The 14,337-nt window shown below is 42.7% G+C and overlaps 1 protein-coding gene across 12 annotated transcripts in view; it reads right to left on the bottom strand.

Moving 5' to 3' along the window:
• RFFL (ring finger and FYVE like domain containing E3 ubiquitin protein ligase) overlaps positions 1–14,337 on the bottom strand; it is a 33,916-nt gene continuing 19,579 nt past the window's right edge. For 8 of the 12 annotated variants that reach the window (XM_055794076.1, XM_055794074.1, XM_027790962.2 and 5 more), the window contains exons 2-5: positions 12,416–12,606; positions 6,865–7,269; positions 4,892–4,975; positions 2,517–4,515 (exon numbers count right to left, since the gene is read on the bottom strand). In XM_055794076.1, coding sequence (XP_055650051.1) covers positions 4,018–4,515; positions 4,892–4,975; positions 6,865–7,269; positions 12,416–12,601 — 1,173 coding nt within the window. In that variant the 5' untranslated portion in view covers positions 12,602–12,606 and the 3' untranslated portion in view covers positions 2,517–4,017. The other 4 variants (XM_055794072.1, XR_008745536.1, XM_055794079.1 and 1 more) reach the window with 4 other exon arrangements.

Below are 14,337 nucleotides of genomic sequence, written 5' to 3'. Positions count from 1 at the left end.
TTAAATCTCTTTTAAACTTTATTACAAAATTAGAAACCAAACTTCTGTACCAAAACTAGTAAGTTTAACCATTGTAGTACCAAGAGAATTCAATAGAGAATAACATGCCATTTCAAGTAAATATTAACTTTTAAAATATTTAAACTATGTACAGTGTACATAAAGCACATAAATATTTCCATTTACTTTATTAGTTCAGATCATTATATTCTTTTGGATCAGTAATCAGTTTCTCCCAGATTTTGATTTTCCTTTAGAAATAACTCAATCACAGAGAATCCATTTTTGCAAGGGAAATGCTTTAGTTGGGAGAAAAAACCAAACCTCTTCGGAGTCATACGGTGGGTATATCATCTCACCCCTAAGGTTTCAGGCATTGATCTGCAGTTTGATTTATCTGCTGTAGAAAATAAGCCTAACTTCTACAAGTAGAAGTACATCTGTCCACAGGGGAATAATCTTCCTGCTGAATTTCCCCAGCCCTGAGTTTAATGAAAAATATGACAACATGGAGTTTCACAGTGAATTTACTAAATGAGGCGGTTCAATGCTTTGTACGTGTATTCCTGTACCTCTTAAGAGGTCCCTGTGAGCCCCCTGAAGAGTAAATACAGCTACTGCTTACCTGCAACTTTTTTTTTTTTTTAACATGCTGCATTGAATTGTACCAGTACTCTTCTCATGCTGGAAGCTGTTAAACCTTAAGCCAAAGACTAGAGAACAACCTCAACAGGAAAGAGGTAAAATTCAGAGTTTTTAGTTCAATAAACCTCAGCAGCTGTTGCTTTTTTGTGAGGTTCAGAGACCACCTCCATAGCACAGAGGTTCTGCGACCTCCTGAGTGACAGATTTCTTCAACTTAAGTGCTTTACTCATTTCAACTTGCAGAGCAGAGACCCTCTGCTCCCTGCCAGGTGAGAAGCAAGGTGCTGCTCATGCAGTATTCCACATTTAAGATGACACAAGTTTGATTTGTTAACATATATTACCATTCATGGCAAAAATAGGTGGGTTTTTTTCTGTAACTGCACTTGCACTACCCCAGAAGCTGTAAGTGGACACTTTTTCCTTACACTGCTCCTCTGCCAGCAGCTACACAGGGTTGGTTTGAACACTTAAGTGATCACCCCAGCTGTAAAGGGGAGAGCTCAGCAGGGAACAGCCGTAGCAGAAGGCAGCCAACTTCAGTAATGACTTGAAACGAGCTGAAAATTTAAGGCATCAAGATTCTGAAACTTAGCTGTGTTACCAGCCAAACGGCCTCAATCAAGCAGAAAGAGTACAAAATAAATCGCTTGCAATAAGCAGTCTGAATGTAACAGGACTGTAAAACTGAGCAGAGCAGAGGATGGGGGGAAGCTCATTAGTAAACTGAAGTATCTGCAATGATGATTGCTCACCTTACTGACTCAAGGGAGATAAAGTTTGCTTTCTTTCATTCCTCCCCTCTAAAAAGTTCCTTGTACTTAAAGATGGTTGTGTCACAGTGGAACCCTTACTATTCTTGAGCTGTACGTTTTCTTCCCTACACCCTCTAAAAAAGACTCAAGCCTTAAATTCATAGCTCCTTCATCAAGGGGAGTCCAGTTTTAAAACAATTGCTGACATATATACTGCAGGGAAGCCTGTGAAGTCAAAGGAATCAACATCAGTCAAACTAGAAATCTCCCTCTCCCTAGTTTGTAAACAGAAAACCACCACCACGCAAGGTAAGGCTGTATGTTTCGTAGAGTCTCACTCCCCTTACATTTTTCAATAATACAAACTCAGTCTTCAAATAAAACTACTTTTTCCTTAATCGCACTAGGCTAGAATGGACACCAGAGGCTGTCTGCCTGTCCTGCAAGCATAAGGGTTTAACATTAAGTTAAAGAAGTAAAATTAACAAGCACAGTAGAATTTTAATCTTTGAAAATAAAGTTGTTGCTGGTTGTATATAGCCTAAGCAGCAAAACAAACGTCGCTTTTTGAGACCCCAGTCCACGCTTTTGTTTGTTGTTCAGGGGAAAACATAAAGCCTCTGAATCTGATCTCCGTGGTGGGAAGCCAAGCATCCATCTATCCCCCATGCTAGTGGATCAAGTTATTTTAGAATGCACATTGTTAATTATTTCTGTGTCTGCTGCTGGCAATGAGCTCCGAGGAGTCCAGGCACTGCGGTGTAAAGCACTATAGCGGGAAGAGCACAGCCAGGCGGGGCTCCAGCAAGAACCATTCTCCCCAGGCTTCCAGCTTCCGATGGGGTCCCCGTGCCAATCTCTGTAGCGATTCTGACCCTTTCTCTAACGGCGGATGAGGCTTTAAGGCATCACCGGTCCTTACACACACTTAGGACTTAAAGACATGGACGGCCCTTATCACGTACTGCCGGCATATGGGGCACTCGCTCATCCGCTTCCCACACTTGGTGCAGGTGACCATGTGGCCACACTCAAGCAGGACGCAGTCGATGGGTGCGTCCATGCAGATTTTGCAGAGGTTGTCCTCTGTGCCAGGCAGCCCAGCAGCGCCTGAGGAAAGGAGAAACCATGGTTTGCATGAGACAAATGTCATTTCTGTGCAATCTGGGAGCTGGCTTTACCAAAGGACTTCCCTAAGGTACTTTGGCGCACTGAAGGGGGGGTGGGGGGGGGGGCGCGGGAATTATCCAGTGTAGACACAAAGGGAGTACTGGCTCCGTCAGCTGGCAAGGAGCAGAAGGTTAGCATTTACACAGGAATTTGTGCAATGAAAGCAGAAATACCACTGACGTTCTTAGCACTGAGGCAAACGAAGCAACATGGGCCTCTCTCCCAAGTGATAGGATGAGAGAAGACAGCTTCAGGTTGCGCTGGGGAGGCTCAGGTTGGATATTAGGAAAAACTTCACGGAAAGGGTTGTCAAGCCTTGGAACAGGCTGCCCAGGGACGTGGTTGAGTCACCGTCCCGGGAGGTAATTAAAAGAAGCATAGATGTGGTGCCTGGGGACACAGTTTAGCGGTGGACTTGGCAGCGCTGGGCTCATAGTGGGACTCAATGGTAAAGGTCTTTTACAACCTAAAGGATTCTATGATGAAGAATATCACTTACCAGTTTGATCATCGGTGTCAGAAACTGCAACGTAAGAAGAGAAAGTTATTTGGTGAGAATAAGAGAAGCGGGGAGGAGGGTGGCAAATTACCTTGAAGGGAGATTACTAAACCAAAACTGCTTTTTGCTGATCCCCGCGCAGAGGTTCAGGCTGGATCCCTGCTCAGGATCTGTTGTTCAACTGGCAAGAAACTTTCTGTTACCGAGCTTTCACAACAGCTAGCGCTTCACAAAGATAAGCAACTATCTAAAGCAATGTCTCAATTTTTAAGACAGTCTCCAAATGTGTGCAGTGTCTGGCTTCACAGAACTACGCCAGAACTGTTCAGTAGCCCCTTGTGCCCGTTTCTTTGCTGTTCCACAACCTCACCGATATTGCTGAGCACAGCTGCGACATGTGCAGGCAGCTGATTAAGAGAAAAGGATAAACTCTGTCAAAAGCACAAGGTACAATGAGAGAATATAAATCCAAAGCAGTTGTCTTAAGTCTGTTACCATTCATAGAGGACAGAGCTTAGCGAGATGTGGTTAAGAAAACACCACTTCTTTGGACAACACTGAGGAACAAACCTACCTATGAAACCAAAGTGTCAAAATGCGTTTCTCTTGTAAGTTATTTACATGTATATGTATTTTTAAACTAGTCACCTAGAACTGCAAACTGGCATCTGAAATTCAAACCAGATACATTCTCCATACGCCACTGTCCCCTCATCAGTCAAAGCGCAGGCTCAGCAAGAGCAGGTAGAAAGAACACCCTTGTGATGAAGAGGACGGAGCCAAACCACCGATAACCACAGCTGTTCCACAGCAGGAGCCGCCATCCCTGCGCACATGCCCGCCCGGAGCTGCCTGGCTGCTTTCTGCAGCGTTTTCCTGCTGGCTTTGCCGTGAGCCAATGGGTAGGCGCCCACCCAGCACCTACAGTCACCCATGGACAGTCACGCATCAGCTTGTCCTGTGGGTGCCACGGTGACCAGCGTGATCTGCCAGGGCTCTACAGAACCCCGCGATGAAGGGTGCGCAGTTCTCCTTTGTTGCTACTACAGGGAAGTCACTCTCCGAGCTACCAGTACCTCCAGCTACCCTCTCCAGTACAAGCAGTGGTGAACAGAGCTCAGCTACTCCAACATGCGTCACACTACGAAACAGAAATCTAAGGTAAGCTCTATATCCTTCTGCCATTGTCCCTAAAAAGGGAAAACCTGGAAAACAGGCAGGTTTGCTAAGTTTCTTACCTAGATGTTGAAGGTCTTTCTCTTTATAAAGACGAGTCACTCTCTCTAGCAGCTCCCACTTTTCACAGCAGCCTTTGTAGTTGACAAAGTTGCGAGCAAGAATTTCCTTCAGCTGTCGCACAGAGAGTGTGTCAATGTCACCGATGCTTGTTAGATCGGAAAGAGAAGCCTTCCTCCCCTGCACCAGGTTATCTTCTGAGTCTGTAGACTGAAAGGGGAATAAAGATGGAATGATTCCTGCCCTCAACACCTAGCACTACCATTTAAATCAACTTTCAACACGTGCACTAGCAGGAATTCATGTTTGGGTGTACATACAACTGATCACTCTGTGAATTCCCCCATCTGTCAGAAACACAAGCCCTAGGATGGAAATATTTTTTTTTATAGTGTCCAAGTGACACCAGTTCTTTCTATATGTGGAAGACAAGGTGGTGCCAAAGGAAGGGGTTGGTTTGGTCTGCTGGTGGTGAGTCTGAATTACTGTTTAGTCACCCATATCTGCAGTACCAATTCCGTGGTACACACACAGCCTAGGAAAGAAACCTGGTATTCCTTGTCATCTAATTCCAGGACACACAAACCTGTGTCTCCTCCTCTGTCGGTGCTTCTGCTGCATTCTCAACTCCTGTCATACCGACTTGGCTGGGAGGCACATAACCATTTCCCTAGAAGAGGAAATAAAGCTTTCACCAACAGCGTATCTCCGTGTGTGCAGAAGGAACAAGCTCCAGAGAGGACAAACTGCAGCACAAGGTAAAAGCAAGGCACACTCACAGAAAACACTTCCTGTGCAGCACTTACAAAAACAAGTAAACGAGTAAAACTTTTTGAAACTGAAGTGCAGCAAAGCCCCCCTTTATTTAAACCCCGACAGAATATTTGTACAGTAAGATTGCCACGTGGTGTTCTTGTGAGGCTGGATCAGGAGGAGGCCAAATTTATACACTGCGATATAGACAGATAGATAAGATGCAGTTCTTCCCTGAAGCGTTGCAGTGTGACACGGTGTGATATCACGGCTCTGATGGCACATCAGCTATCACACCGCAAGCTCGGTGTAAGCCTCCTCTAACACAGCTCAGAGTCTACAGGCCATCCTCAAAGTAACCACACAGAAACACCTCCTCAGGTGAGTTCTGGACTGGACAAAGAGGAGATACTAAGCAAAGGACAAGCAGCAACAAAGCTGGAGAGTGAGAAGGGGCAGTTGCTTTGAGCGCTCAATAAAATGAAAGGCACAGCCATGTAATTCTAGCTGACTTGCCCTCAGCAGCTATCATTCCCCTCTGTGGTTTCCCTACTGACAAAGGACGCTGTAACGTTACCATCCTACTTATCTAAGTGGTGACTCATTAATATTTACAAGGCAAAAGAGTAACAACGATGATGAAAGAGCCTGACCTGTAGCAGGATGTCATGCAAGTACAGACAAGAAGCTGAAATGTATCATGGGGCAGTAAGGGAAGGCAACAGAGCTGAATTTGCTGGTAAAATTGGAATGCCAATATCCAGAGAACCAGAGAATAAAAGACCTTTTAAGTGATTAGCAAAAAAACATCCTCCCAGGAAAATTCTTCCTTTGTACTAGATCTATCTGCTGAGGAAGCAGAAGGTACATATACTTTCACTGCCCTAGTCCACAGGGAACTAAATACACCTATTAAGTAACAGGACTAGGAGCAGATGTCAAACACTGAGTAAACTTCCCATACCAGATAGCAGAAAGACAAACAAAGCAATGTCAATAAAAAATAATTAAGCTCAAACGCCCCTGACAAGGTTTGTCAGAACTGCAGAGTTCATCATAAAATGAAGACTTAACAACAGGCTCTGATTTTGTCTTCTATTGATCTGAGTCCAGAAGAGACCAAAAACCTCACCCATCTCGCAATCATCTTTCTCATCAGTTTCAGTTCCAAAAATTACTTTAACCTGTGCTTTAAATCGCTTGCTGTCTGCAGGTGAATTAAAGAACAATAATAACCATGTCATCTAACACCTACATACAGTTGTCAGGAAACTGTCAACATCAACACACAAGATGTATCTGTGCACCCAACAGACATCAAGTACCAAAGGAACCAGTCACAGGACTACGCAGCGGCAATGGCAAGTGTGGACCCAGAGAAAACACATCTCAAAATAGCAGTGGTGTTCTCGGAGTGACTGTTCAGTACATTCAGCAGTACCCACCAAATTAAATTCCTCTGGTGCAGAAAGGGAACAGCACATGAAAGCTGGTGATAGCAAGTCACAGTTTTACACAGCAAAGCAGCATAAAATAACTCATCTTACTTTCCTAATTATTCTGTAAGAACATATGAGGCCCTCACTTCAAAATTAAAAACAAACCCGAGAAGTGCATGTATGAAATGCAAAGTATTTTGTCATCTGCTCCACAGAGAAGCCCTCCTCGCTTTTCAAGCAGACATCTTTAACACAAAACTTCTTTGGCACATTATCTACTTGGAAAACCTCATGCAACATCTTAGTAGTTAATCCAAAAATAGAGATGAATGAGTTTGCAAAAGATGCTTCTGGCTACAGACTGTACCTGCTGATGTTCCTGAGCTAGTGAGCTTGAGATGGGATCGGCAGACCCTGGAGACGCATCATGTGAGGTAGAAGATGCTATGCTGGTTGGTGGGAGAATCACAAAGTCTTGCTGTCCAGAGACACTAGTATTAAACGGGTTTGTTCTTATCTGATCTTCCTGGGTAATTACAGGCTGCTGGCCAAGAATCAGAAATACCAGGTCCTCCTTTTCACGACACAACTCTGTGGAAATCTCACGGAGTGCCAAATAGTCTCGCAGATCCTTAACCTTCATCTTTATTAGCTCTTCCCGCTGAAAAGCTGTGGCTCGGAAACGCTGGCACAGGTGGCAGAGAAGGGGCCCACCTTCAGGCTGGTTTGAGCAGGACGTACAAAAATTCTTCTTACAGTCCAAGCAGATGTGCTGGTAAAGAGAAGGGAACAGAATCAAACCCATCCACCGTGACCTGCAACAGAGGTGCACAACGACCACAGGCAGCGTTTCTCCACCATCCGGAAGCCAAAGTAAGAGTAGCCTCTGTTAAGACATAACCGAAACCTTCTTATTTATGAAAAAGTGCCAAGTATGTTGTTCATGTTCCTAGATGAGGAAAAAGATTGATCCCGTGAGCAGATCGCCAAGATCCTCACAGCTCTTAGAAAAGCAGTATTTACACTCCATTTACCCAGGATGAAATATTACATTCTTAGCCCGTTCCCTCAAATGACAGGAGTTTTCTGCACCTTATTCCAGCCCTGTTTGTACCGTTTAAGCCACAGATGAAGTCGGGAGAGCTCTGTGAGGCAGCAGGCTTTCAAGTAAATCACAGCTTTCGAGCAAAGCACATTGCTTTATAAAATAACGAAATACTGCTCTGTGCACTGAAAAAGCTCTAGCATTGGAGGGAACTGCTCACAAAAAATTAATCTCTATTTCATAAATTTAATACTTGCTATGAGTGACCTCCCTTCCCCCCTCCCCTTTTTTTCCCCTTCAATTTGCTGCAATCACTAAATGAATCTTCTTTTCACCATACGAGGAAAAGGAAACGACAAGGCTTACAGCGTCTGACAGACATCAAAGAATTCAACATTTATTTATGCAACAAAAATAGCCAGCTTATTTTGAAAATAATACACACACTGTGTGCCAGCTAGGTGCTAGACAGAAAGCGTTGGAAGTTTTGGAAATATTAGGCCCTGGATGTTTAAAAACTTTACAGATTAAATTCTGTTGTTTAATGTTTATATTTTATACTGTTCTGGTCTCGTCACTCAGGGCTTGATTTTCAGTTCTAAGCACTCACAGTCCGTGTTGACTTTTGCAGAAACTTGACTGTTCAAGACTTTGGAAAGTCAAATTCTACATTTTCCAATAGGAACAGCAGCAGAACAGCCACATTACATGTCTTTTAAAAAGTCCTGAGGGAAGAAAGAACTGGTTTCAGTGCTGGTTAAAAACACCACTTCACAGTCTGAGAGAAGACAAGCATCTCTATGAAATCCTGACATCCTGACCATACAGAGCCACGCAAGGAAAAAGACACATGCGGAGTTGGAGAAGCAATTAAATACAGAGACAAAAAGATTGTTTTGTGAATTACTTCTAGTGACCAAAGAATATTTTTAACAGTTTCAAAGAAAGCAGATGTTTCTAATGTTTTAAGAGGTGTAAATTCACTACTTGCTTACACTGGCTTCTTCTGATCCCCTTTGCAGCCTGTCCGCCCCCCTGCCCCACACATCCCCTTACAATTATAACCAACAGGCTTCTCATTTAGACCCTGTAATAGACTTACAATGACAGTTAGTGGAAAGAATCCAAATTTCCTGCCTAAACATTTTAAGACATGAACATTTCTACCACAGATAGAACCTCTGGTCATGCAAACTCAAAACCTCATCTCAAAATTGCTGGTTGGGGGCCTGCCAAGTAAAAGTGACTTTCATCAATCACAAAGCAAGACAGAAAGGGCAATTTCGACACACCATCCAGTTTCGAGTTTTCCTTAACTTGGTCATTATGAAAAAAAATTAGTAGGTAACTGACTTTTTTTTTCCACCCTATGCCTGCAGGAGCAACCCAGCTTCTCAGGGAATTTTCAGGGCAGAGACAGGAACTACTGGTTGTGCATCTGTCTACAGCAGGGGAACAAATACTCCACAAAGGCAGAGTAATGGAAAATAACCTCACTGGCAACGCTTCCCCTCTCTCAATCATCCGTCCCTGAGAGGGGAGCAACCAGAAGAACTGAGGGAGAAAAAAAAAAACCAACCAAGCAACCCTGCTCTTCTCTGGCAGGGAGAAGCCTCCCTCGTGCTCTGCAGACAGCAAACCGGCTCCGATGGGAACTGCTGGATGGCCAAGGATGTTCCAGCCAGAAAACTCCCACCTGAGTACTCAGATGTTCAGGTATCACACAAGCCAGCACAGTACAAGGGCTGCTTTACCCAACATGGGTTTTGCTGGCAATTAACAGTCATAACACGAGTCTGTCTTAGTTATCAAATGATACATTTGAGAAGTCAAAATAAAACGAGGCATATGTCTGGCTTATCAGTTCACCGCTAGGATTCATCTCTGGAGAAAAAAAAAAAACCCAGCCTGCATCTGAGCATCGAGTATTTAAAGATGCACAGAAGCTGTTTGCCACATCTCAGCATTAAGCAGCTTTACAGCTTCAGTGTGTTTGTTGAACTCTGACTGAGAGGGCAATGATTGAAGACACCAGTCTGCTCAGAACAATTATTTCAAATATTGCTGTAAATTAAAACTTGTTCCTAAAAGGTCAGACCACTTCTGAACGATGCTTACTAACTGACAGTACAATTACAGGATGGTCAAACAGAAGTGAAACACTTTAAATCAGAAGCCTGTCCAGAGCAGAAGCTGTTCCTGGTTGTTTGCTCTAACAGTCTCCCAGAGATACCAGGATGGGGATTGGATACACTTGGCTCTTCTCTGTATGCAGGATAAAATGAAAAAATGCCAACATTCAAGCTTTCACTACTGCTACTGTTGTTCAGAGCTTTTTTTTTTTTTCTTTTTAAACCTAGCTTGCCAGGAGCTTTTTCTGTAAGTATGCAAAGAAAAGCATCTTCCTGAAAATGTCAGCCAGTTTAAGGGACTGCAATCAGAAAGTGGGGGAGGAAGGAATAACAATCTGATATATCCGCCGTGAATGCCTGCCATGGCTTTCTATCAGCAGAGAGGGAAATGAAGAATGCTTTTTGAAATGTAAAAGATTTTGTGGAATCAGCTTGCTGCAGAAAATCAAGACCAAAAATGTAATCTAAGAGAAGGAAAACACACACAAAAAAACCCTGAGATATTTTTGCTACCATGATTAAATTTTGCATCATTTAAAGATGCCCTGACAGTTACTTAAAAGCATCTTTAAGCACATGCTCCATTCAAATGTCCCCTACCCTAATGCTTTTAGCAGGTGCTGTTCTCCAAAAACCAAAATACAATTATGTTCACATACCATCATTCTGCTTTTCGGCTTTGTTTGTTTGTCATTTTGGGGGTTTTGTAAGCAGTCTAGGTTATCCTTACGGTCACCAGTGCGGAAGAAATTAATTTTTATCCATTGTATTTCAGTACAAACCTTAACCGGACACTAGAGTCCAAAGGTATTGCGTCTCCCGGGAGAGAATGCAGTTTTCCATGCTCTCATTGCTGCAAAGTGAGATTTCATACACTTCTTGGTCCATACCAAGAGCATGAAAGAATTAGCACGGCTCACAAACACGTCGGTGTTTATGTATTCAGTTCTCTGCTAGAGACCAGGGCCTGACGGATGAGCTCTCACAGACTTCCCTGCCGCTGTTTAAGCTCTGCCACCTGCAGCCGTCTAGCTCAAGCCAGCCCCCAGGATTACTGTTCCCTAGTTGCGGTGGCAGAAGGGAGATGGAAGGAAGGTTTAGGAGCTCCCCTTCACAGTACAGAATATAAACGCCAAACTCATTTTCACCTATCGCCTGCACTGAACGGGAGCAGCCGAGGCACACACTGTACTCTGCTGCCCCAGTTACACCGCCAGCCAGCTCCCGCAGGAAAACAGGGAAGTCTGCCGGGGGCCAAAATGTCTTCCATTGTTTTAGCAGATCCTCTACAATTTGCACACCAGACCTTTACCTGGCCCCTGTCAGCATGTTCTCACATATCTGGAGCGGTGCTGATGACTCTGATACAAGACACTGCGTTAAAGACAGCTTAAATTAGATCATATATTTCAGAATGTGCTAGGAAAAATGGGACTATGGTTCCTAGAACTGCTACTGTATAATCCATACTTAACTGGGTGAATTGTTTTCACTTCAAAAGCAGAATTGTCTACATCTGCTATTTGCTGCTATGCAGAATAGTAAGCACTGGATCCAGAATAATTCTTTTCACAAGTGTTTGTGAAGACACATCACATTAACGAGGACAATGTTAAAGACAAGCTATGCGGAGTCACACGCAGTGACTGCACCATTCCAGCTGACCCAGAATCTGTCCACTGTCCGAGAAAGTCTAAGCATACTTACATACCCAAAATAAGCTACCATATATACCCAAGCCTCCAAAATATATTATCAACATCTCTAGTGATTTCTGGAGCAATAACACTTCTCAGTGCAAAACTGCATAAACATCCCTGTTGTTTTGTGAGAAGAAAGCAGCAGCTCCGCCAAGGTTTACCGTTCCTCAGATACGCACCAGCACGCATGCATAAAAAGGTGCACGACCAACCAATTCATGAATTTCCCCATCTAATCTAAAAGTGCTTTGGCCAAAATTCACCATAATTTTTAAGTTCTCACATTCTTCAGTTCAGTAACATGCTACATATAAGACACTAAAGCCACAGAACGTGGACGCTGAACAGCTTTCCTCACCAAAACATTTTTCAAGCAGCATTACAAGAACCATCGCCCCCAGATAATGTCCCAGGCAGGGTTTGCCATCTAATTAAGAAGTCTTGTGGCAAAAAATATTTTTTGTATCTACACGCTCACAAATGAAGTTTATAAACAAGATGAAATGGATTTGGTCTTTTTTTTTCCCTTCAGTAATTCTATGCATACCCTCGATAAACTCATGTGGCTTTTTAGCTTGAGCAACAATAGTTTAGAAGAGAGATATGTAGATTCTCCTTAACTGAAAACACAAACTGATTACTAAACTTCTTGCCACAAGTTTGTGGCTGGTTTTTTGTTGTTTTTTTTGTTTTGGTTTGGTTTTTTGGTTTTTTTAAGTACAGTAGTGTTTTAAAATAACAAATTTAAAAACTGATGTTCAAGTTAATGCTGTTTAAAGGATTATAAACAGTCTGGGCATCTTTTTTCAGCGCCTGGGAAAGCCAAGTCTCCTGAAGGTTAACTACCACACTTCCAGTCATCTTTAAGCATGCCTGCTAATTGCAAAAGAATGACTAAAGACACAGGCAAGCTGCCTTTTCCCATATGCTATGTCCTCAAATCAGAGGCTTCTAACGTGCACCCATTTCTCTTCAAATTGGCTCTTTGTAATTAAATGGAAGTCAGATGGCATACCGCCAGAGAAGAGGTTTGCCACCCACCTTCCTCGAGGAGCTGCCGAAGTGCACCCCACACGCCTTGCAGCTCTGTTCAGAAGCAGTGGGAGACGGGTAGGAGCTGTACCCGGGGTTGGAATAGGCTTGGGCTCTGGCTCCTGGCTGCGGCTGTGGCTGCATCTCTTCAGGTGAGCCATCCAGACAAAACCAGTTACAGCAGCTTGCCCACATAGTAACTGCAGGTGGAAAAGAGACATATTGGAAATGACACGTGAAGCAATCTGTCAGCTAAAGTGACAACAAAGCATAACGTGCATATTGAAATTTCCTACCATCCACTCATTTTTTACCGCATGCTTGTAAGTTTTCATCTTTCCTCTAACTTACAAGCACATGCAAAAACCACACACCCAGTCCAGCACAGTAATGCCTTTGGTCAGACAGAACAAAGAAAGTTCAGGACAGTTATTACTGGAATTTCTTAGATTAAGAGATTACGGAGAAGGTAAGACAAATGTTATGTTCCAGCTGGCTGTATGAGACTCCACAATCAAGTTTGCTGGAACAGGCTGTCTCTATTCCATGTAAGCTGTAATACACTGACTTTTTTTTTTTTTTTTTTGTGCATCAGGAAAAGCAAACAGAACTCAAATTATGCCTCATACATTATTTAAATAAAATCAGCAGCAAGCTCATAGATGGCTATTCTTCAATTTTATTCTCTGTAAATACCTCTACAGATTTACAGGTACAAATCCAAAAAGATAGAATAAAAGACAAGGACAGTGGAGCCACTGATTTAATATATGCCAGTTCTCAACTGAATTTGCAGCATTACAAGGCTAAATCATCCCACAGCGAGTAAATGTCAGTAACATCAGGCAAAAAATAATCAAATACCAATTTCCAGTAACTTACTTGGGAAAACAATTGCATCTGAGACACACGTTACTTGTTTATTTTTCTTGCGAGGCAAATAATTATATATAAATATACACTTACCTAAAATCCTAACAGTCCAGTGCAAAGTGAACAGTTTTAGAGTCTTCTAAGACCACCCATGCAGCAGTATTCCAGAAATACACTGCTATAATCTTGCTTTTTGGAGTTTACAAAGAAATCTGAATTCATCTGGGCATTCGGTTTCTCGAGCATACACCATGTGTCATCACTTACTGGTAAACAGAATACAAATTGCCTCCTCTGCATTTCTGCAGTCACACTGTATTCCTAGACTATGTTTCTTTTACATCTTAAAAACCAGGTCCATCACTGATGGTGTTCAGCAAACTGCTCAATTTTATAAACTTGTGGAAATAAAACATCTATCAGCTAAACTGCCAATTCATTTCTGTCACCTCAGTAAGTATTGGCACTGTAAAACGCCAGATTCCCAAGGGAAGGGGCTGGTATGAGCCCTAAAGGTTATATAGGTATAATATGCCAACGTACTGTTCTGTTAATTTTTATTTAAAAAAAAAAAAACAACAAACTGTGTTAAGTCTTTTGGGTTGATGTACTTAAATTGGGAAGGTTTTGCACTTTGGTGCTGTTCCAGTATCTGTAGCTTTAGTAGCATCTTTAATCCTTTCAAAATCTAGCTGAATTTGGCTTGTCAAAGTTATGCTGTCACTGCAGTGGACATATGCCTTTCAAAATTCACAATGGTGAGCTTACCAATGAACCCTGCCCTGCAGGCTCAGCAGATTTTAATGTTTAAGTGAAAATCTACAGATTAATGACATGATAAACAATTCTTAGTGTAACTGATGTGCACAATGCTGTAGTGTGAATTGCACTGAGACTGGCAGCTAGATCTTAATAAATACACGGAGAGAAGCGTTCCATGAACAGAAATAACATGCCAACCATTTGTGTTAGCTCTGCACTGCAACCATAGCACATAGTTTAAGGTATCATACATAAAAGAAACAATGACTCTTTTCCTGCACATTAATCTTCAAACT

Source organism: Falco peregrinus, chromosome 2, assembly GCF_023634155.1.
Source record: "Falco peregrinus isolate bFalPer1 chromosome 2, bFalPer1.pri, whole genome shotgun sequence".
In the NCBI taxonomy this organism is placed as follows: Eukaryota; Metazoa; Chordata; class Aves; order Falconiformes; family Falconidae; genus Falco; species Falco peregrinus.
Note: the sequence above shows the minus strand (reverse complement) of the source record. Positions and strands in the feature narration are given on the sequence as shown.